The 26016-nt window shown below is 33.2% G+C and overlaps 2 protein-coding genes across 5 annotated transcripts; one reads left to right on the plus strand and one right to left on the minus strand.

Annotated features, from left to right (window-relative positions):
* Positions 1-111: 111 nt before the first annotated feature.
* Positions 112-6684, minus strand: LOC100646600 (leucine-rich repeat neuronal protein 1). Its single transcript, XM_003399840.4, has 6 exons — positions 6405-6684; positions 5563-5834; positions 4911-5170; positions 2533-2824; positions 2069-2230; positions 112-1111 (listed from the first exon to the last, which is right to left on the minus strand). Exons 1-6 carry the CDS (start codon positions 6583-6585, stop codon positions 785-787), a joined length of 1494 nt encoding a protein of 497 aa, XP_003399888.1. The 5' UTR covers positions 6586-6684; the 3' UTR covers positions 112-784.
* An 842-nt stretch (positions 6685-7526) lies between these two features.
* LOC100646481 (homeobox protein PKNOX2) lies at positions 7527-25433 on the plus strand. Of its 4 annotated transcripts, XM_020866028.2 has the most exons (9): positions 7527-7847; positions 10378-10781; positions 15183-15291; positions 15965-16274; positions 17215-17415; positions 18403-18694; positions 19313-19444; positions 19623-19825; positions 20054-25433. In XM_020866028.2, the coding sequence occupies exons 4-9, from the start codon at positions 15966-15968 to the stop codon at positions 20375-20377; spliced, it is 1461 nt and encodes a 486-aa protein (XP_020721687.1). In that variant the 5' UTR covers positions 7527-7847; positions 10378-10781; positions 15183-15291; position 15965; the 3' UTR covers positions 20378-25433. The 4 variants fall into 4 exon arrangements, with proteins under 4 accessions (XP_020721687.1, XP_020721686.1, XP_003399887.1 ...); XM_020866027.2 differs by lacking the exon at positions 10378-10781; XM_048410909.1 differs by lacking the exons at positions 7527-7847; positions 10378-10781 and adding an exon at positions 14609-14779.
* The last annotated feature ends 583 nt before the right edge of the window (positions 25434-26016 follow it).

A 26016-nucleotide genomic window follows, 5' to 3' on the forward strand; every position in this document is an offset into this window, starting at 1 on the left:
GCACGTAAGTTTTCGCAAACGGATGTGTGAAATTGTTTCTCGTCTAATTCTTCCAAAGAACTGTCGATCTCTTGCAAATGCGATTTTACCACAACAATAATTCCAAAACGATCCTTGTCCGATATTTTATTACAATATACATTTTTAGTACAAAACACGTACATCGTTGGATGATTAAATACATGTATACATACGAACAGATTACCCACGATAGCTTGTGAATCATGATCAACATAAATTAATATCGTCGAAAAGACTGTGAATTGCTACAAAATATCTAACATTCCCGTTCTACACTTTTATCATATATAACGTATAAGTTTGATACTATCTTATCAGACTGTCGTATCTATCACCTTATCGTTTCTACTCCGCGTTTTATCACAAACACTTAATAAAGAAACATACGATCGCCCGTATCTGGCAAATGATTCACAGTACACGCTTACGCTATTTTTTCTACAACTACCACTGTAGCTTGCCTCGTAAGCGAGACACAGCCGTCGTCTGAATTGTTATTAAATTGCGTGTTATTTACATATTTGTACGAAATTATGGCAATGCCAGAAATTATACAGAGGATCTCAGTGATCGTTGTCGATTCTACGTGAAAAGATAGGTCGACAATGGAGACTAAAATTTTACTCGTTAAAATGTTTGCCGAATGAAACGAATCTCCGCATTTACAAAGATACAAATTTGCATAAACATGCTTTTCAGTCTGGTTATTTTGTTCGCCTCTTTCTACTAACGAGATCGAAGATCCATCGATAGTAGAACATCCTCAGAATTCATCGTCGTCCGTGGCTCTCTTGTAGAAAGCTCGTGAGAAGGTGGCGGGTCCTGCAGTGCCGCAGAAGAAGAAGCCACGACGCCAGAAAAGGAAAATCGTCAGGCAGACTGGAATGGCCAGCAATAGACCGACCAATACGCCGATGAGGATCGTCGCGTCCCTTTCCGGTCTTGCATTGTTTAAGTCCAAGCAACGCAAGCTTCGATGGGATAACGAAGACAAGTTCTTGCCAGCGTGTTCCGGCGGGAAAGCACAGGTGAGTGAATCCAGCTCTTCTCCCATGAGCTTCCTCCCGTATTTTGGCAGCAACGTGCCGATCTAGAAAGAAGAAATTAATATTGTTGCATTTGTACGATTTCCACCTTATAATTTTATCATTTCTATCGTATTATTCTATTTTATAATTATTATATTCGAAACAAGAATTTCAATGCTTCATCTTATTATTATTCATTTTTACTATTTTCCATATGAAATTCTGTGCCTTGCATATCTTGCAAAATATTCTTGCAAACTCGTAATATCTTATATTCCATTTTTCTATCTTCCAATAGTTCCAGTGTTTAACACGAAATCCGAAAACTCGAGTAGTTTAATATAATTTCAATCGTCACGGTCACGCAGCTTTTCCTCGAACAATACCAAACATGCAACGAAAGCTACTGTGTTCCCGCATTGGGTTTCCAGAATCAACAAAAAAAGTACGCTTTTCATTATTATGTATAGTTTCATTGGAATTCAGTTTAATGGAGAGAATATTTCATGCGAGGTACTCGGCCAAAAACAGCGATAGAAGAGATATTTCAGAAAGAGGAAAGTTCGACTAGATCAATCTGTAAATTGAAGACTACCAGCAGAGGAACACGTTAAGTCACATTCTTTTATTCCTTGCTTCTCGTATTGCCGGAATTATTTTGATGCTTGCCTTTCAAGTCGAACATACGTTTCTTCGTTCTTCTAAACTAATATTTAAAATGTCGCTTTCCTTAATAATAATTATACCTTTGGCTTGCGTAAAACTCGATCAATTTACAACGGGTATATTTAAAAGATTGGCAACATCTTTGGACTTAATTACTTTCGTTTTCGATCACACGTTATATTAACATTCTCCTGTTTAATCCGACAGTGACGCTAAAAATCAACGATGCTACAGGTAACAGATTTTTCACCTCTGATCTTCAATTGGCATCGAAGGAACGATCGATTGGTTCGATGGAAAGTACGCGATACAAATGGAAGTGGATTGTGCGTTTCGTGATTGCCAGAACTTACCAGATATTGATTATTGCAATCGCAGCTCCATTTGTTGTTCATCAGATCCAATTTTTCAAGCCAGTCCCATCTTGCTACCAATTGCTGAGGCAAATATCGCAGGGCGTTATCCGATAAATCGAGTTTCTTTAGTGGCGGCCACACAGGTGCCTCAGAGTTATTCTACAATAATTTATAATAATAATTTGGCACGTAATAACCGTTCTTATTCTATCTGAAGGGAGACGGACGAACAAATAAACGAATAAATAAATAAAAATGATGAAAAGGAAATAGAACGTCGATCAATATCTTTCTCGTTTATGGATTGTATTGGAATTGAGTCGAGGAAGAAAGATGAAATTAATATAGCAAGAGATGAAATTAATAAAAATCAAGTTAACGCGATTTAAATTAAAATTAACGAATTAATAGAGCAATACGTTAAATTAACAGTTATAACAGCTATTTTTGGATGAAGTTACCTGCATGGCAAGAGCGTAATCATCGATCGATTCCAGTTTTGGACAGTTTTCTATACGAAGACGCTCGAGAGACGTCAAGCCTGAAAAGGCATATGGTCCAATGGTCGTCAAATGGGGCATGCAACAGAGGCTTAACTCCTTCAGATTTGGAATAAGTGGAAACGGTTGTAAATGATTGATAATTTGAATTGGATTTTCGTCCAGGTAAAGCACCTCGAGCATCGTTGTTTCCTCGAAGGCTTTCGGGACAGATGTAAATAGATTTCCGCTTAAGATGAGGTTCCTAAGGGACCTAATCAATTAATTATTAGTTAGCGTTCCATTTGGTTAGACTTAAACGTAGAACGTGTCTTATCGTATTGTGAAGCCATACAGAGCATGAAGATACTATTAAACAATTTATTAAGACATTATGATAAAAGCATATATGACAAGGAAAATAATAATAGTCTTACTTTTAATACGGTAATAGGGTAAAAATAAATAGAGCGAGCGTAGAAGAGATATTCGTGTAAGGAATAATTTCAGAGTAAACCTTGTAGAAGACGGTTCGTTAATACAATTTTTTAATAATATTTTTATAAATCGTAGAATTCAGATGTGTTATATTTTATGAAAATACCAGGGAAATTCAGAAGTGGAGAGAAAGAAGATACGGAATATTTGGCATACTGATATTTTGTAGAATTTTCTTTCAATTGTATAGCTTCACGCTGTTGAATGAATCAAACAGATAAATTGTTAAATTATCGAAAAGGTATAGGAGAGAAGGATGGAACGAAGAAAAGGAGAGGATAAAAAGTAAGGGAAGAAGGGAGGGAAACAGAGAAAATAGGAAAGGAAAGGAGAGGGAAACGATATGGAATAATTGGCAAGGTTCAAGCAGGAATGAATGAGATATTAGATTCCTGTAAATTGATTACATGCATAAATGATTATTGTCCTCTTGTCCATAAAATACTATTTCTGTTCGTAACAATGTATCTGAATATACTGGAATTTTTAAGGACTATTGAAAATTGTTTACTCTTTCGTTTACGTTACATATATGCTATACATGTATCGAATAATGACTGTATCTCGTTTCTCACTTTTTATGAATTTTATTTTTAATTAAATTATTAACGCGGCTATTTCAGCCAATTAAGAGATGTTCCTGTATATCTGAACTTCCTCTACATCAAATGTATTCCAATCATTTACACAAGTATGCACTTATATATCTTTGTATCACGGAATTTTATTAATAAGGCAAATTATATAAAGCTCCTTCTAAAATTACTTGCTGCACAAATATCTTTTTTCCATTTTTTCACGCTCACTGTGTACGTCGATATATAACGGATAACACGTTGGAATGCAAAAATACATATCGGCTACTGACTTTGATTCAATAAACCATTCTGCTATTTGTTATACCTACTTCACTGTTCTTAATGCTGTACAGTAAAATGGGTATATTAAATAATAGAATGTTTTATTGAGTTAAGTAAAGTAGTACGTAGACGTGTATTTTTACATTCCAACGTATTATCCGTGCTTATTGACGTATAACAGTGTGCGTAAAAGAAAAAGTATTCGCGCAGCAAGTAATTTCAGAAGGAGCTTTGTGTAAGCCGGTTTATTAATGAGATCGATGAGAATAATAATTAAATTGATGTGAGATGCAAACATCGTTCGAAGGTAATCAATTAGAGCACGAGCATATCATCTAAGTAGGCTGTTAATCTTTTTCTTCCCGCCTTTCATATTTTTATTCGCTTTCAGAATCTTTTAAATAAACCATTTATGAGACTGTGCTCATATGAGACAAATTATCCAGAACAAAATTGGACTAAACCAAATTTTCTCAATGTGAGTTTATGAAATTAATTTTTCAAAGGTGAAGAAATCTATCTTTTTCTCCAAATGAAACCTAGAGAGCATAACGAAGTGACGTGTAATATAACTGTACCTGAAAAGTAAAAGAATACCAAGAAAAATGAGAAAAGAAATACGTGGAACGCTTTGACTTAACTTCTTTGAATTGAAAAACAACAGTACATCAGGCAATTAATTCAAACATTTTAGTGGAATAATTTCTCGAATATTGTAATTATTCCATTTTTACTCTCAATAATTCATATAATGAATATTCTGATAGAAAAATGAAAAATGAATGGAAAATAAAAAATAGACCAGTTCATGAAATACTTAACACAGTTCGTGTAATTTCATAAACGATATTGTACGTTATCGAGCTTTGCTGTATAATAATTTGTAGAATGCGATATCTAGAGTTTGTTATCAGTGTAATACGTTCTATCGAATCAGTTTCCGTTATTATATCAATGTTTGCCTAATAGTTTGCAATAGTATCGAGGAACTGAGATATTTACCTAGACGAGTAGAAATGAACGTCCGAAAGTGTCTTTAGGTCACAGTAACTCATGTCTAACTCTTCCAGATGCGGAAGAGAGCTGATCGCAATGGACGTACGTTCGTCGATTCTCGAGAACAGATTCCAGGAAAGGTTCAACACCTTCAGACTTTCCATGTGCTCGAAAAGATCTTGATGCAACGAATGGAGCATGTTGTGAGCCAAATTTAAGACCAGTAGCCTCCCCAATGGTTCGTAAGCATCAGGTGAAAATTTGCCCTGAGGTATCAAGACACAGAGATCATTAAATTTTTAGAAGTATATGAGAAACGATTAAATCAAAGCTTATTTCGTGTTTCAGGAATGGTAGTACCGTTTTGAAAAAGCTAATCTATATTATCAAATGCAATATGCTTTAAACATTAATTGTAAATTGAAATTTATAATTTAATTCTATCGAAGTTACATTTCAGTTAATCTATTTAATATCCATAATACTAATTAGACGAGAAGAAAATAAATGGATGTAATCAACGATGATAAGTAATTAATCGATTACTATTGATTTATCGTGACACGTTATAAGATTCTTTAAGAACTAATGTCTCATGACGATTATGAGTATATATTTCTATTACTTAAAATGTAGCTAACTAGCACATAAATATTACCTCAAACACGTTAGGTTTTAAGTTTTCCGTCGTAAGTTGATTATGACTCAGATCTAACACGGCAAGATTAATTATCTCTTTAAAGGCTCCAGGATCGATTCTCATGATTTGGTTCTTCTGCAGCGACAGTTCGCTAATTTCTATTTTTGGGAATGGTTTCACGTGAACCAATAAATTCCCTTTGAACGACGCTGTTTTCATTTTTTTATTGGGAAATTGTTCGCCCTCGAAGTGGTGGGTCAAATTTCTGTCGTCACAATCTATGATATCATCTGATAGAAAAACATAAATTCGTTTATAAATTTCTATTTCTCACGTTCGACAATTTTTATATTCGTTTCTACCTTTTCCTTTAACATTTCTTGAACATTTATAAAATATAGATTCTATTGTCGGTCTGTCATTTGAAACTTGGTAGATCTACAGGTTTAAATGTTTAAAAGGCTTATATCTTTGGATTTAACTGGTATTATAGATCATGCAATGGTAAAATACAGCCTTCTATTCAAGTAGCTTCGAAATTAGAAAATTAACAAAAATAGACTTAATACGTTATATAATGTCCAGCGTACACGGTGTTTTAGTTTATTAAGGACCTACGATTAATTATCGTATTCGTTCATTATCAAATTCTGTTTTTTAACGCTGTTACTAGACGAAGGAAATTCCAAGGATTCACTTAACAATTTTTTCACTATTATTTTTGCCAGAAGATGTAGATTTTACAGAATTGTAGAGTAATTGTAATGTAATTGTAATTACTTGTAACATTACGATAAACTGTTGCTTGGTCCTTAATAGATTAATAGGCAGAACTTCGCATTTAGTTAATTTGAAATTACCTTTACAATTGCAGACGGTGCACAAACGTGGAAGTTTCGGCTTAGATATTTCCTCCTCCAAATTGGTAGTTTCAACATCCATAGTTGCATCCGTATTTGTTGCGTTTGCATTATTGGCAACGTTTTGGCACTCAACGGTCACAAAGGTGAAAATAAAAATAACGAAAAATCGGTAATTCATGATTTCTTGCGAGATCAGTACCCGTAGAACCTTACAGTGAGAACTAAAATCAGTTTTCAGTTTTCGAGCCGAGTGCCTCTGATAACAAAACCGGTGATAAGATACCGTTGATCACCGTTACTCATCATTCCAACCGGGTAAATCCTTTTAATTCGCTTTTACAGTTTGTTTTTATTGAAAGCCACCATTCGGGTATATTGATGTCTTGATTCCTTCTTTAAAAATAATCGAATTTCTAATTGATTTCGTCGATGTGGAATAACTTGCAAATATTTGATATTATTATTTCGTCAATCTACGTAAAGACGATTGAATTAGAAATTTTACACAATTACAACTATGTAAATTTACATATTGTAACGTGAATTTATATATTACAATATAAAGACTACAGGAAATAAATATGGTAAATCCACTTTCGACATGATCGAGAAGTAGAAAATAATCAGTTCAATCTGAGGGTATAACCGGTTAAAAAATAGATAATACATCTACAGAAACGTATATTTAATTTCAAAATTAAATAGTCAGGCAGAATTAGAAATATGGGTGTGGATGACAGTCTATGGAATTTGAAATTACTCAATCATAAAACCTAAAGCCTACAACTTATTGTATTTCTTCTCTGTAGTCTTCATATATAAATATGTATATTTATGCCATAATTATATTATAATATTTGAATCCGTTACATCCAAAGAAACAAACCTTTTAGAAATAGCTTATAAGTCGACGATATTTCGTAATAACCAAAGCTACAATCAATGAAACAAGCAATATTTCGTTTGAAATATATATAATTTTTTTTCATGAAATTTAAAAATCGCGCTCCAATTTGAGCGACACTTGAATGAACCGATAATCGCGTTCGTGTTGCCATCTGGTGTGTATCCGTGGTATTAATGAAGGAGAGAAACCTTCGCGAAAAGTATTGAATCGATGACGTCACAAAAGACGTGTCAGTGGAAGGAGTAGACAGGGATTGTAGAGGAGCATGTTGAAAAATGTCCGATTACTTTAATTTATCGTATAGCGTGAATAGTGGTAAACAGAGGGGTTCGTGTTGTCGCGCGTGTGCACGTTAGACCGGTGTCGTTACATGATTATCATTGAGCCTCGAGGTATCACGTGGACTAAGACGAAGTCAGTTTCGAATTAGTCAGACACGCCGTCGACCCGAAATATCATCGAAAAATAAAACTGGTGTGGACGGTGTGGTTTTGTTCTCATGGGACTTCTCGGATGCTGGCTTTTGCGATACGGTAAGTAACCATAGGATAAATGGTCTTTCGATTAGTGTCATCCAAACAGCTGTTTCGATACATCGTTCGATTCAGCGTAAATTCCCGCTGGGCCGTGCACCTGTGAATTTGTGAGGTTAGGTCTCGTTTATTCGTTCCTGGTGCGCCGATACACGCGAAAAACTTGTTTTGTGCGCAATGCCCCCAGTGAACGCCCATTCCTCGCGGTCTGCCTTGACAGAATTGCGGATTGATACGATCGATATTGTTAAGGCTCTTCCAAACACCAACTTTTTCCAATGACATCGTGCCTACTACCATGCGACCGATCCACCATATCAACTGCCTCTGAATTGATGTTCATTATCTAGGCCTTTACACGTTACAAACATTTCTTCTTCCTCTCTGTTTCCTATTATTTTAAATTAACAATACAATATCTAGTACATATATTTACACGATGAAATTATATTGCATTATCTAAACAGGAATCTCAATAACTTGTAATCAATTAATTTCATAGAAAACTAATTTCAATAGTTACAGAGTAACAATGACTCTTTTGATAACTTATAATATTGAATATTTTTCTATTTATGTAATACATTACGCTCTCATGTTGTAAAAAGGTTTAGTCAATTATCGTAAGATCGTTTATTAGTATTGTCAATATCACCAAGTGCAAGATAATTGGCGGGAAATTTAATTGAAGGATATTTTGTTATGAGCATTATAACAAATTTATCTTACGATATTGTTTAATTGATATATTTTAATAATAATTACAGCGATTTTCTTAAATAGATTTTTAATTCAATAACTTATTGGTTTGTTTTATATAAATATATATAATACCTCACATATAATACATGTTATTATACATCGTATAGATATTTATAAAAATCGGATCAACTATTAATTACTGAATTAAATTAAAAATCTACTTGAAAAAAATCAATGTAATTATTATTCAAATATATCAATTAAAGATATTGCATGATTTTTTCATGATGAAACTATGACAGAGAAAATTAAAATAGTCAAATAAACTGAGAAGTGGATTTCGATTAATAGGAATAGTCACTGTATTCACCTTGGTATCGGTAATCACGATCTCTTGCATAGTTGAGCTACATATTTATGTTTCCATCTAGAACAGAATAATGCGACCTAAACGAATTACGTCAAAAGATAAACGGGGAGCTTCAGAACGCAAGCGTGTATTCTCGATGAAACGAGAAAATCGCTGTTTACATCGTATCAAGAGAACCGGTTGAAATCGTTCAGAGAATTTGTTGTGAAAAAAAAAGAGTGACAAAGATGCTGCAATGAGGTATCATTATAGTGTGTGCTATATATATACGATGAATCAAATTATTGTACAGTCGATTGATACGATGAATTTTTTTATTTAAACCTGTACTTACAAAGCGAAATAAATTGATAAAATTTTTATAAAAGAATTAACCTGGAGGAAACGATCTACAATTTGATAAATTATATAATAACGCATTCCCATAAAAAAGTGTCTAGTGATTTTTTTTTGTAACCAAAAAAAATTTAATTATGATTTAATGTGAAAGAAATAAAAATTGCCCAACGGAATAATTTCTTCTCCGTAGCAATCGGGAAAATTATGGGAATAAAGTCAAACGTTTATTATTATCTTACAGGAATTATTATGAAATCTGAAAATAATATCGACGAATTCAAATTTTTTCCACGAACACACGTAAGCCCTTGTTTATCTCGAATTTTGATCTCGAAATGTATAGTTGTTAATAAAAAGAAGGAAATACCTGAAAGCTATTATGCAGGCAATTTCCTTACGTAAACTAACATTTGCAACAAGTTAAAGCAGGTATCAAAGAATTTATTAAATATCAGAAGTAGTTATGAAATATCATTATCCACCTATGTATATCATTTCCAGCTTATTCATTTTTTTTTAAATAATCAAATACAGAATTTCGATATCTCACATGAATTTTAGTTACTAATTTTATTACACTAATTTTACTTTTTAAAAAACCAATTGTATTTCTTTCTAATAAAAGAAACACCTCCATCATTTATAAAAATTAATTTCTTTTATATTTTATGTACTGCGTATCTTTTCTCGACTCGAACTTTTGGTATTCTTTGCATTACTTTCTTTATTCTTATGAGTTGTATTGTATTCAATAAAATGAATCGTTTTTTAGGTAGTAAATTAACGAGATTTAGTAAGAAAATTATTACAGGCTGCTCGTACAACCTTTAATCTTCTTTATCTAAATTCGAATATTGATTCAATTTTTACATTACAAAATCAATACAATTTTTTAACAACGAAGCCTAACTTTATAATAATACGATAACTTCGTGATAAGAAGATAAAGTAACTAGAATTGGGAGTAATTATGCAATTTAGTGACTTTTTCCAGGCTAGACTATTTATATCCAATCTCTTTTGCTCAAGAAGTTCGACTCTAAAGAGGTTAGGTTGCGCATAAATATTCTAAGAGTAGTAAGGAATTTTAGTTGAGTAACATTTTTATATAAATTACAGGATGAATTATAGAATACACGGGACGAAAGAAGTAACGGAAGGAACTCGAATTTCCCGCAGAAATTTTATCGAGCACCCTATAGGTAGAGCGCTGCGCAGCAGTGAAGCATCGGCGCCGTCGGCAGCGGTGGCCTCTTGTAGTTTTTGCTACGCCCTCTTCGCATGAAAATGATTCTTCCCCGGCGTGCTGTAGTAGGGATCGTCGACCATTGGTTATCGAACGTTTGACTGACAGTTCGACTATCTCGTGTTAGGCTCGCGATGAAAGGGAGAAAGAAAAACGACTTCTGGCTTCGTATTAACGCCCACCGCTGATTCCAAAGCCGTTCTTTAACTCACGTCTCTTTCTACCGCGGTGTTGTTGCCCGTCACGACGCCGGTTTTAATACGCCGATGACTGACAGGTAGTAAACAAGTCCGCTTGCCCACGGGATACCATCTTTGTCATAATTAACCCTTTCGGTGCCAGACCGGTATGTGTGCGCGTTTAAACGTGTTTCTTCTAACGAGAATTTACTCCCGCTTTCTGATGTCTTCATGTTATAATGTAATATATTGTAGAAAAATAAGAATATATTATAATAATATAATAAAAACACAATGTTGAAAAAGAAATTATATATTAATGTATTTGTGAATAAGTTTTAGACAAAATATAATATTCAGTATTGAATTTAATAACAAACACGATTTTGTTTAAGGAATTCAACTTAAAATATCTTTTTACGGGAGGTCTTTAATATATTGTTATTTTCTGAATGATAATGTTTCGGAATTTTAATGTACGGTTTAACGATGTTGATAGATGTATAATAATAAAGTAGCAGATTAAGATGTTGAAAGTGGGAAACCATAGAATAAATTCGTACAAATATTTGACCGCAGATATGTACTTAGCGGAATTTAAGTACTCTCTTACGTTCGAAAATGATCACTATGTCCTAACCGACTGCTATAGCTCTGGCACTTAAAGGGTTAAAGATTCGTTTCTCCTCTTATTTACGCTCGTAAAGACACGTTTCATTGCTTCTCTGTCATTACTTTGTCTTATAAGAATGAGATGTTGCTTTAAAATACTTCAACACGTTTTCTACTAAATTCCTTTTATGTTATTTTGCAATCTTAACTAATTGCGTTCAGTTATTTAAATCATAGATTGGTACATTTCTAAAGCGTATTTTTTTTTGTTTACAAAAATATTAAACAAAGAAAGAATGTAATAAATTTAAAAAATGATTGCTGATTTTATTGTGCAGTTTTAGTAAAAACAATTTAATTAATTCTTTCAACAAATTAACACGTCAGTTTCACGGCTCTTCTCCAGGTTAAGTTATTGCCTCTTACACTTTGATTACTTCTAATTGCACGTTCCTTGAAACTCCAGTGTCGCAGTAATTATTAGGTCGTTACAAAAAATCAACACGTTGGACAAGTTGTGCAGCAAATCGCGTGATCAAAGTGCATGTACGCCATTACATAGTTTCCGCCAATCCATTTCATTTGAATTAATAGCCGTTTCATTTTCGGCACTGTTCATAACATGTGGTTGCCACTATGTTTTAAATTCTTCATCCATTCTTTTTTACTGATACTTTGACCAAACCAAATTTTTACACTTCTGTTTTCTGTTTTTCTATTTCTTTTTCAGTTATTCATCAGCTTTTTTGTACATGTATCATGTATATTTTATTACACAACATGATGTATATTTTATTATAACGTATTTCATATTAATACTTGTTAGCTAGATGTTATCTTAGTTTTAAGTAGAAAGCTACATTTTTATGTTTCATTGTTTTTCGTTCTATGTATCATTTCAGTAATTTACAATAATAGATACGACACTGTTTTGTACATGAAATTGTTCAATTTTTGAAACTTTTACAAGAAAGAGTTGTTGCGCTTAAAACAGCTGATCTTCAAAATATTATTTTTAACAAATAATATTTCTCTCATATATATAAAATAGGAAAAATTGGAAATATTAAAATTGATTAAGTTAATTCATAAACGGAATAAAAACGAATATAATCGAATATCAATAATTTACCTAAGTGGAAATAACCATAAAATATTTTGGGTCACGTGATATCGTAAAATAATTCCATAAATATCAACATGACTGCTTGAATACTAAAAATCGAGAGCATCTGGATCACGAGATTTCGATGGACATTACAGATTATTATTTGAAGTATACTTTTCATTTCCTGTCTCTCTCTCTGCTCATTAGAGCATTACGCTTTGTCTGTCTCGCTTCTCTGTAGCAACTACTATCGAATAATATCGAGTACCAAAGAATTTGAAAGTGAGATGCGCAATGCGTCGTTTAGAATAAAATAAAATAAAGAAGATAGACGTCACCCCTTCTCACGTTTGCAATGTAACTGCGAAATATGATAAAAGTAAACAATGATAATGGTGGATTCTTCAATCAAACAGTATCACGTTGAAAGAAAAAACGAGTTAATAATCGAGGAGGAACATCGAGAAAAGAATTAATAAAATGAAATTAGTTAAGTAACACAGTTTCGTTTGAAATTTTATTTACTTTTAATGAAAAATGCAGTTAAACTGTAGAAAATGTTAATGTCATTGTGAACGCACCATAAAACGGAATGGGAGAACTTCCTTACCGATAGTTTATTGCTGTAGTACCCGAGGTTGAAATTAAAATAATGGTTCCTAGAGAAGACGGTAGATGAAGTTTAAAAAGATGAACACATAGGAGAACATTTTTTCCATCATTCTTGAAAATTATAAAGAAACAAAAATCGTCGATAAGACACTAGATTATTGAATTATATATTTCATTATATCTCAATATTTTTTTTAGAAAAGTTACCTTTTGGTATAAAGAGCAAGACCAGGTCAATTATCTGTTACCTACCATAAAATGATTTTGGAAATGAATATCATATTGTCACTTTTCTCAACAAAGGTGGCACAAAGTGACGCTACTATATTCATGAAAAATGCATGGTTTGGTCCATTCTTCACGAAGAGACGTACAAATCTTTTTATTGTATAGAAAACAAACTTATACACATAAATTACCTCTATAAAGAAGAGAATATTACGAAACAGCGGACGTAGATTTCCACGGAGAGATAATTCGACGTTTGACCTAAACGAATGAAATAGCAAAAAGAACGCAAGAAATTCTAAAAGAAGGGAAAGAAAAAAGAGGAAGTTGAAACGCGTTAAGGCCGTTTCGATGTGTGGCTGCAGTCGTAGAAATGAAGCACACTGACCGTTCACCGTCAGCGATAATATTTTTAAATGAAAGCGGCGAGAGAGGCGACTGGCACAATAAATATCGGGTTTAACGGAAAGACGCGAGTGTGTTGGAAGCACCACTTGCAAGTAATGGTTACCTCTGTCCACCTCCTTTTTTTACCGCTTCCCTAGTTCAGCTACCACCTCGCGGCATTCCCTTTAATGTATCTAACTCTTCTTCTCGTATACCGATACTTTCTCTAGCTTACTCATTCTCTGTGACTATTCCGTCACGACGAAGTTTTGATAAAATGTCAGGAGAACGGCTATTCCCATTATTTGAAGAAGAATAAGATTCCATTGTGTATTCATCCTTTATACACATACTCTAATCTTTGTTACTTTTACATTTTAAAGTTGTATTATACTTTGCAGATTTTTATAAAATGGATTATGTATTATATATCTAGGACTGAAGGATACATGGAAGATGCAACTTACACAAAATTATATTTTTTCATGAGAAAAGGAATTAATTTTCTTCTAGATAGAGATTTTGAAAACAATCTTAAGCTCAGCTTCTTCTTTATTTTTCTCTGTTTTCGCACGTTATTACAAAGCCATATTTCGAAAGTCACGAGTAGAAATAAAAATGATTGTAAAATAGATAATAACAATTTCGTTATTTGTTGAACTGATATTAAATATTTTTAAGTGGTCATACGCAGAAATAAAAAGCACTATAGTTCAAATGATGAAAACAACGTAATTAGCATGAGTCGATGCAAAAAAATTATTGGTTTAATGACACTACTATTTAGCTAATGAAGGTATTTTTCACAGACAACTATAGCTATCAGTCGTAACCACGATTTTTCGGGTGTCGTCGTCTTGTCAGCCAGTCGTGTGTCGCAGTACTTTATTTATTCATACCGGGGGAACGTGTATGGGGATTGGGGAAAATTCAAAAGGAACGTTCGGAATGGGAAGCAGAACTGGTGCCAGCAACAGTGCTGATGGTGTTGAGACCGTCTAACGATGACATTTAAATGCAGTGCCGCGCATCGTTTGGTTCTTCGTGCCACGACGACTCTCTCCTTCCCCGACCCCTTCTTTTTCCTCTCGTCTCATCTCTACCCCTGGCTCATCTCTACTCGAAATACGCCGGGATATCTTGCTTAAAGTATACGATATTTTTTATCCTATTATTTTTTCAAGCGTTACACATTCCATTCTCACTTATTTTACTCTCAATTTACAAATACACAATACTCGCATTAATCATTATATACGATTTATTTTACTTTCAGATCAGAAGTGCGCAAAATACTTACATTAATCGACATGTAAATATCATTCGTTACATTTGTATTTTACTGTCAAGTCACAAATTCACAATACTTACATTAATCAATATGTAAGTGTCATTTATTACACTTATTTTACCTCCAAGTTACAAATGTACAATTATAATCAATACATCAGCCAGTGGTGACGCTCATTGCATTGTCAAGTTACCGATTATTAACCCATGTGTATTAGAATTATCATGAATGTTAATAGATTGGATATTTCTTTTGTTGTAGGATAAACGTGTAAATTATTGGAAGACTGAAGATAAATCGAGGAATATTTACATATCAGAGGCCCCGGAGGACCTGGGCAACGATGGAAGCTGCTAGACAGGAATGATAGGTAACAAAAATTCTAAAGAATAAAAATTTAATTGATGGCCAACAGTGGAACTACCAAAAGTAAGCAAGCAACAAAATAATAAACTTTATACTTGTCGACTCTTGTTGAGATATATGTTGCTAAGATATGAGTATCTATTAAAATTTATTTAATTCTAATCGTATCCACTGCTAGCAATAAGTATCATATTAGGATACCTGCTATTTGCATTCGATCGAAAAACTGTAAGAAATATATTATTTTACTTATTATTTTATAATAAATTAGAAGACACATCATATAACGCAATGAAATGATAAGATAATTATAAAATAAAATAAAATTGGAGGAAAAAGATGTTTGAATATTTATGGCCAACAGTGTTAATGCAGTATTATAAATAAACTGCAGATGTTTATACAAATTGCAATTTTTGTGAACGTAACTAAAAAAAAAAAAATGGAACCTGTAAAAACTCATTTCATTCGCTAAAAATTGTAACCAAAACTAGATTGAATATTTTATACGTTTTTGGATAGTATGTTTCATTCTCACGATACACATATCTCTGTACCTACGTATCTCTCATAAATGCATAAACATCCGCTGTTTAGTTTTTATCCGCCACTTTTATTGATTAGGCCTTTAAAAATAAGAGAAGAAAGCAAATAATAATTTAATGATATGAACGTAGAATGCAAGAGGGTAGCACCGCCGTGGCGCTAGCGATGGTGACTCCTGGCTACGATCAGGACCCTGCAAGTGGGGTTGCCGATTACACGACTCATCAAGATCAAGCTCAGTTCGAGGCAGACAAGAGGGCAGTCTATAAACATCCCCTTTTCCCATTGCTCGCGTTACTCTTCGAAAGATGCGAACAAGCTACACAGAGTTCGGACAACTCGACGTCCGAAAGCTTCAACATGGACATACAGGCCTTCGTCCAACACCAAGAAAGAGACCGAAAGCCTTTCCTAATCAATGACCCCGAAATTGACGGTTTGGTAAGTTTCTTTATAGTCCAGGTATGACATTAGAGGTATAACATCTTCTGGAATCCCTCAAGACTAATTCACACTCGTAATAGCTTGAGTTAAAGAATTTATAATTTTAGAATATTTGATTTCTTAATCCATATACATATCCTGTTATAGACCATTAATGATATTTATTAAAATTAAATATTCAGTTAATGAATTTTGCAGTTGATAGTGGAATGTACGACAGGATTTAAGAAAAAATTAAGTTGATCCCAATATTAAACTAATGTAAATTAATGTAGCCATCTTCGCACTATAATAAATGATAAGCACATAAGTGTATTTATGGAAAATATTCAAAGTAGAATACTCGTTATAATATGTAATAGATGAAGCAGGTTTATCCCTTATATATGTTTATGAAAATATAAATTTACACAAACCCATAACTCGTTAGAACGTAGAAACTTCGCTGCAATTTATGCATTTTAAAAAATATGACATTCTTATCTATTTCTATAAAAAGTACACAATCCAAAAATGTTCTTCACATACAAAACGAGACACGCATTGGATTGAATAATAAGTTCAACACGGTGTATACTATTTCCATGAATATTAGGCAAATTATTTAAAGACTGTAAATACACATATATCTGAATTTTATTATGAAAAGTATATATTTATACAGAAATAAGATAAATAGATTGCTTCTTAACTAGACAGATTTTTTATGAAAACAAGTTCAAAATTCATGTTTCTTTCTCCCTCCTCTTTTTCTTAAGAAAACGTGGATGAATTTATTACTCGACCTTATGTTTATTTAAAAAAAAAAAGGAAACAAAGAAAAAAGGAGTGATAGGAAAAAAACAAAGAAATAAATAATAAGCGACGCGGCGCAACTCGATAATGAAAAGAAAATCGTTTAATCGTGGACGTTGTTTTTGTGCCTCTGCCAACGCAGATGATCAAAGCGATACAGGTGCTGCGGATTCACCTACTCGAGCTGGAAAAAGTGCAGGAGCTGTGCAAGGACTTTTGCAACAGGTACATCACGTGCCTGAAGGGCAAGATGCAGAGCGAGAATCTGCTACGCAGCGATTACAGTCACCATGGACACGATATGGGTCCATCGAGTGGCAGCAACGGAAGCAGTCCTTTGCAGGTTAGATATTATTTTGAACGTTTAATAAGGCGGCCTGGCCTGTTTCCCCCTTTACCTAAGTAGTTATCCTTTTTTTTTAGTGATGCGCAAGAATCGCGACTATAATCTTGAAAAACGCTCCAACGCTGCTACGTGTGTCTCTGTCTCTTCTTTCTTCCTACTCTCTATGTCTTAACTCTTCGAATCTAAAAGAACAGAAATTTAAAACTAGAGAACTACTGCGCCTTCTCTTTATTAACATCGCTACATATCTCGTATAGAAGTCAGTGTACTTTTTAAAATAACTTCGCTGGGGAGTTTGTACGTCGAAATGCGGAGTAAGAGGGGAAAAATGCCTCTTTGTGGGATATCTCGAAATGTCGGTCGATTGACTAACTCTCGTGAGTACTCTGACCTAAATGTAGCGGTTAGTGATAGCTAAATAAGCTATTGATCGAGGAACATTTTTCTAAGGGAGTTAAATAAAGTTTCGTTGGTAAATAGACAGTAATTGGAGGGAAATATTTACTCTGTTATATATGAAATACGTGTCGGTTGATTTAGTATTGTTATTGTACATAATACATTAGTAAATCGTTCAATGCATATGTAAGAGATCAAACGTGGATCAAATGCTTTCTAATTCTTTACTATCTCTCTTTAATCATATTTCGTCTGGTAATTAACATCCCAAAATTAACAGCACCTTGTAAATTCTTCAAACTCTAACAGTTGATCTGAACGATCTCGCTGAATATTCAGTTTAGGATCCTTCTCATAACAGATTAAACAATGTACTATTTAGATTAGTCAAAAGTCAAAATTATTCTAACAGTAGATTTAACACTCGGATCAACCAGTCGATTACTTAATTTAAAGCATACGTTATTTAAAGAAAAAAAAGAAAAAGAGAGAAAGGAAAAGATGAGCGATACTTGCGCGTCGCTCAAAATATTATAGAACCCCACCCCTGCTCTCTGACGGCTAGTTGCGACATATATTTCCCAGGTGCTGTCTTCTACAGGCAATGATGTTGAGTCGGGAGCTAACGGATTCAGAGTGAGCAGAGGCGACACCCTGTCGGAGAACGGTGGTGCGAGTCAGTTGGCTGCGCAAGAGGAAACCGGTAACGACAGGCCGCCGTCGGTGCGATCATCTTCCACTGCTCAGCGCTCGATCAGATCCTCCAGCCAGGACCATGACGATCCACTGTCACCTTCCACGGTACACGGGAGCACACCACTTTCACAAATTGGGGCTCATTCCTGTGCACCAGTCAACGATATCTATCTTGGTCAAGGTAAACTTATTTGTTTATATTAATTCATTTTATATAGCAAACGGGTAACGATGATTCTAGCTAAATAGCTTCTACTTTTCGTTTCATAATTTTTTTTCTCCTTTCTTCAGTGCTTAAAATTGAAGAGTTTGCAACAATGAGGAGATAGTTACAATACTTAAATTGTATTGATTGGAAGAGAAAGGAAATGTATAGGTTTTATATTCAAAATTCTATTAGGTCTGGTACACGTGAAATAATATATCGTTTCTTTGGAATGTTGAAATGATCATACATATTAAGGAGATCTATAATAAAATTTTGTTGGTTTACACAAATTACTAGAAAATGAAGCCGCTTCCTTATTGCAGCAGCCCCTTCAATTATATTTGATTGTTGATTAATCAGGTAAAAACAAAATAAAGTGTAAAGCTACATGCATTTGAGTCTTTTATTTGCAATTTTTGTTTACATTGAATTTCACAGAGTACATTGATGATTACAGTATAGGATATTCAACAATTAATTGTCTTAACTTGTAACTTGAATATTTTTGTAATTATCACGCCATAAAAATTGAGCTTTGATAAAGATTAAAATATTAATTTAAACGTAAGCATTGTCAACTTACGTTTATAGATGATATGGACTATGTGAATATTGGCGACAGAATATATTTAGAAGAGGTTGGTTATTGGGGCCTCCTTGCCTTGCAAGAGCGTGAAAATGAATACGTCGATGTCGGGGATGCGAATGACGAAAAGTATTTTGGTTAGACGAACTTGGTTCTTTCTTACCAATGACTAATGTTTTTTTTTCACTTGAATGTTAATTACTAATTAAACATATGAATATAAACTAACTAAATTAAAATAAATAAATATTATCAATTCTGCATGGAGCTGCAGTTAATCTGTCACAACAAATATATCGTGTTTATTATGCCCAGATATTACTGTGGCTGGCTCTCCTTCGCCTGCACCAAGTGAAGACGAAGACGAAGGATGTGGCACTGGTACTGCTACTTCCAATCACAGTAGTAGTGGTCATGGAGGTAATCATAGCAGCGTTAAGAAAGGAAGACAAAAGCGGGGCGTCTTACCTAAACAAGCTACAAGCATTATGCGAACTTGGCTCTTTGAACATTTAGTTGTGAGTATAATCTCCTATAATATAATATAAAATACAATTCTAGTGATCATTATTTTATACTTCAGTTTACAACTTTGTTATATAGGATCACGAAAGTATTTACCACGGAAAATTGTTATGAACATATTGCATAGTTGTAATTCTTGTAAATTCTATTGACACTGTAACGAGACACGAGTATAGAATAAAATAAATAAATTATAATTATTGTTATCAATTATTTTTTAGCATCCATACCCTACGGAGGATGAGAAGCGTCAAATAGCGGGCCAAACGAACTTAACGTTGCTACAAGTCAATAATTGGTTCATCAATGCTCGTCGAAGAATCCTTCAGCCAATGCTCGACGGTGCCGGAGCGGATTCGATACAGCGAGCCGGGAAACGTCACAAGGTATCGAAACACGTGGTGCAACACCAACAGGTGCAACAGCAACAAGGCGGTGGCTGGCAGTCTGAAGATTCTGGTAGTGATTCCGGCTCCAGCGACGGTGAGGGAGGTGCCGATAGATCGAAAGATGGTAACGATAGCGACGAAGATGATCTTCACTGACCTCTGTCGATCATTAAAACATCAACCTCTTTACGGTACCTTCAAATCCAGTTGCTCATTACAGTATTAAGGTATTCGAGAATAGATTTCGCTTTAACTGTCAAATACGTAATTATTCTCGCGAAAATCAAGGGTATTATTGGTCGAGGTTATCACGCTCTCTTATCGGATCCGACAGTTTCAATCTCTTTTACTATCCATAGAGTATCTTAGCGTTTTTAAACGTCGTTATTCGTTAACTACGGTCCGAGAAAGATTGAACAAGAAATCTTGTATAATTCGAAACATGTTCTTTCCCTTTCTTTTTTATTTTTTCTTTTTTTTTTTTTTTTTGTTATACATTGTCTGTAAGAATAATTCGATCATGATAAGGAATGTTATATTTTTTAATCAGTTTCCTTAATTCGTTGATAAGCAAGTTACATTGATGTAACTTCTTTTCTCGTGAATAATTTGTTATTTCTTACGGTTGTTTCTTCTTGATAATTCAATATTGATGATTATTAATTTATGTGTAATAGTTCAAGGCGACAAACGAAGGTGGTATAAAAAGGTCATCGTTTGTATCACTTACTGAACAATAGACCGTGTTTTCCACGATGTTTACCAATCGAGTTGTTTAGTTGATTAGTTAGGGAGTAGTTCAAATCAACTGATTTGTAGAAGCAAATTATTTTTCGAAAGAAGACTTGAAATGTTCGTAAACAATATTCACATTGTGAAAGATCTTTATGGAGACGAGTATATTTGCGTGTAACATGTACATTTTTTCTATGATATAAACTACGAACGAAGAGTTTACTCGTTTAACAAAACGATTAGAAACAAGTTAAATCTAAGGTGACAACAACACAAAAGTCAGCGTTACTGTTTATATATTTTTATATCGAAACTTTATTTCCTTCGAGATGTGTTTTTCCCAGGTTTCGCAGCGATATGACACGTCTTTTAATGTTCAACAATAAGACAAGAAAAAAGAATAAGATCAGTACGTGCTTAAAGGTCATATAATTTCTGTAGAAAGTTAGCGATCTTTATATCACTTTATTTTCAAACTGTTCTGAAATACTATTAAACTTACAGATACATTTATCCTATGAACTGTGGGTGGAATTAAAAATTAAATACTAACAACGTTTAAAGTAAAGGAAAGAAAAAGCAAAGATAAACGTTTGACTATTTATTGGTTCGACCAGCCTCACACGATTAAATCGATTCCTGAATAGTTTTGAGAGAATTTAGGGATATTTCTGTAAAGGGGAGACTTAGTACTTTCTATAGTGTTATCGAAAATCGTCCAAACGAGACTATGTATAATATAGATATCTTAAATAACGACACAAATGAACGATCGTTCTCAACCCTTCCTAATTAAAATAAGCTATGACGATATTGTGCTACTACATTTAACATAGGCGAGATATGTTTTTGTGATCGGTCGGCAACCATCGAAATGCTAAAAAGATAAATCTAAATCCCGGGAAAAGCCATGCGTAAAAAATGAAGAACTGAATTGCAATAAATTAAAAAAGAAGATGATTGTGATGATCGGTCAGTAAAATGGTAACAATCTCGGTCTTGTACTCTTCGTGCCATTAAAGAGCGTGGTAACTTCCGCGTTTAGTCTTTGTTCAGCTCTGCAGTGTCGTGACATAGCGAAGTGCTATCCCTCCAAGATAATAATAATAATAATAATTAATAATTAATAATAATAACAATAATATTATTATTAATAATAATACCATTACGACTAATAATGATAACAACAACAATGATAATATAATACTACTTTAAATATATGATGATTATATTTTTAAACTCTAAGTGTCGTCTTTAAAAGAAGAAAGAAAAAAACAGAAAAAAAACACGTGTACCGCAGTTTGAACAAATGTGGTAATGCTGTACATAATACAATATACAAGAACTATTAGAAATAAAGGAGAAGAACGTTTAATGTGATTTCTCTTCAAACAGAAAGCAAGAGAAAACAGGAAAGATTGAAGAAGAATATGATTAACAATACATTTTCTTGTAACTGAAAAAATACAACAGAGAAAAAAAGTCTAAGGCTCGACGACAAGCACATGCCATCTTAGGGTTATAAGTGTTCATACATTCGCTGTCTGCATATGATCGGTTGCGTTTTACTGAAAGTGTCCTCCAAATTGCGCGTGCTGAATAGTTAGCGACATGTAAAATGTTTTACTTGAAAGAATCAGAGAAAATTGAACGGAAAACGAGTTCCAAGATTTGTATCACTTAATCGACGTTGTTTTAAGTTCGATGACGATTAATCATGTACATACATACGATGCTCTTCCTACGTACTTGTCTTCGATTGTCCTTCAATTATTTCCAAGCGTTCCGTCCATCGCATTTTCAACACTGTTGAGATCTTCGACTGCCTTCGAAACGCTATTCTAAAGGAACAAGCATTTTTTAAACAATCATTCAAATGTAGAAATGTAATCGCATCTAAGAACGCAACTTATTATTAGCAATAATTTTCATATTTCTTTTACGATTTTCTCTGCTCTTTTAATGCCTGCGATGAAGACTATTTTTCTGTATTTAATCATCCCTTATCGATCTGTAAAATATGTTAAGGTGATATTGGGGAGCGTTATCGAGTTCCACCGGATAATAGGAGAATGAGAATAATGATTCTTTTGAAATGAACTTCATAAAATTTCTTAATAAGCTATGTTGGTGTCAGTGATTCCTAATATACAGCACTACTCTCTTTATTTCTGTGCGAGGTAATAATAATATTATAATCTGTAAACAAGTATATGACTAACAAACGAACGCTAGTCCACTGATTAAAACGCATAGAGGATAGCCCGCATATGTGTAGTCGATTTTTGGTCATTTTTTGATCATTGATCTCTTCCTAAAAGGACAAGATGAAACGATAAAGTTAAGTTGTAGATGTGCAAAGATAAGAAAAGAGCAAATAATAGTTATTAATGTAAACTATGCGGTCGATTCTCAATGTACTCAGAGGAACGAAAAGTTAAAAATTATTGATTAGGTCTATTGATATTTACTTTGCTATTAATTGGTATTATACTTTTCTTCCGGTATATAATCGATGTACATAGCCGAAACAGGCACAAAGTGCTTCCATTAGTGGCTTACGAGCTTTTTCCGAGACAAACTGATTTCTATTCCAATAGTTGGCCAGTGTCTTATCCGGCTGCTCGAAACTGTTAAACATGTTCTAAGGGAAAGAAGCAAGTTAATCGAGGCTTAGTAAAACGATATCATCAGTTGAAGACAGCTTTTATTACAGTATAGCTCCATATACGGTGTAGTGATGTAAGTGAAACAAAAATAAATGGGGCGAACGATTGTGGACAATGGTTGCGAAGAAAAAAAAAAAGAAGAAAATCAACGAAAAAAACGCTGATTCGATTATATGACGAACTATATATTATTTAATAGCATTTTTCTACTTTGCTTTTATCTCTAACTGGATCAGCGATTAATAAAAATGGTCTACGATCGCTCGTACTAGTTAGTTCGTCTGTGTTTATAAGTACCAGCAATAAATGCGCACTCTCCCTAAGAAAATAGAACTAAGAATCGTCAGCTCGTATCGCGTCAAATCACCTGGTACGGGACTATACTGTACACTCTCGACTAAGTATAATTATAAAGTAATGGTAGATTAAGAGGTAGGTTGTAAGGCTGAACCACGTATACGTATGTGCTGCGGCACCAGACGACTGTGATAACTCGGTGGGCGGTGCCCAGCCTCCTACTTCATACTTGTATACTGAAAATTATGGAATACTTCAAAGACACACACATACAAACACAACATACATATACACAAGATACAAAAATCAGAGACTAAATACACAAGTAGAAACATTTACCAGAAAGGATTGAATGTATATGTTAGAGCTTGCATTGAGAGAACTTAGTGCTTGGTCCGTAGGCTTGCTTGGATTGTTCTTTTTGCCCTTTATAAGTTTTTGCTTGTGATTAGTGGTTCCTATTGAGAGTGCTTGTTTTAAAAATAACTTGGACGTATTTAAAAACCAACGAGTTGTTTGAATTGAATATTTCATATATTTTGTAAATAGAATAATTGATAGTAGATATACATTTATTATAATTATACTATACAAACATACACGTACTATAATTGTTTACATTAAAAGATAAATAGAGATATAAAAATTCAAAACGTATGAACACTTTCATCCTTCCAGGTGCATGAGGACGGACTTCCAAGTAAATCTCTAATGTTGCATTAGTGATTGAAGTGCAAGCTCTAAAATATTTAAGAAGATAGGAATGGACCGAAAAGTGTGATGATAATAAGAATTTTTTTGGTACAAGATTAAGTTTCATGTTTTGACTGCCTGAGTTCGTTGAATTATTCGTTTATCTTGCATAGACTTTTATAACTAACATACTAAAGATAATGTATATTTCACATGTTACATTTCTCATCTTGTTTTACAATATTTTGTACTGTTATTCCGTTAATATCTGATATCGTCAGGGAACACCCTAGGATAAAGTACTTCTTTTAAACGTTTTATGTTGTATACGTGCATTGATTTATATTGTTCTACTATAAATGTGATACGAAAAAATAGGACAACTCAAATTTTAGGCTACCCGCTTTCCTAACATTATCCTTGTTGTAATTTCGTATTCTCTATTTTTTTTAATTTCGTTATATTTTGTTACTTCTTAAATAATAATGAACTATATAAATATTTGTAAGAAATATGTTTTAGTTCATGTATTTTATAAATATTCATGAAATCTCTAGAAGAAATATTCTGTACCTTTTTAAAGATATTTAAATGTACATTAACAAATGTTTGTACAATACTGCATGTATATGATAATATTAAACTAAAGGACTTTCGTAGGTCCATTCCTAACTTGAAATTTTAAGTCGTAAATTAAACGTATTACGTACATACTAAAAGGAAAGCATAAGTAAACAACATGAATACTTCTCTCTCGTGTACATCAAGGTCCTGTTAAATAAGTTGTTTATTAATAATAAACGCCATCACGCTTGCAATACGTGTTTCTGATTTTTATCGTAACCTTAAGATATTGATAATCAGTTTTCCAATAAATAATTATATATCAAATGATATGAAAAATTAACTGACCGATGTAAAAATAAACGTTTCTATAAAAAAGAATGTGTCTTAATAATATAGCATTAGAAAAATTTAAGCAAAATTTAAATTTGTAGATTTATCATATAAAGTATTTTATTATTGATAGTAAGACCATGTAACTTATACATTAAACAAAATACCAGTCAAATATACATATATCGCTCGTATCGCGACAAATCACCTCGTCAAATCATGCTCGTATATTTTAAAAATAATATGGAATTGCAAATAATCACAGTTAATTCTTTACAGTTTAGATTATAATAAAGAATCAAAGAATTTAGTAAACATCTCTCCTATGACGTACTTACATTGTTTTTATAAAATACGTACAAATTGGTGTATATATTTATAAATATCTTTTGCTATTTTACATAAATATCTTTCACATAATTTTGTTGCATCACTTCCTGCATCGAATAATCTAGATTTTATAAATTAGGGAAAACTATTAATTAGAAAATAAATATTGCAAAT

This window comes from Bombus terrestris, chromosome 12 (genome assembly GCF_910591885.1).
Source record: "Bombus terrestris chromosome 12, iyBomTerr1.2, whole genome shotgun sequence".
In the NCBI taxonomy this organism is placed as follows: Eukaryota; Metazoa; Arthropoda; class Insecta; order Hymenoptera; family Apidae; genus Bombus; species Bombus terrestris.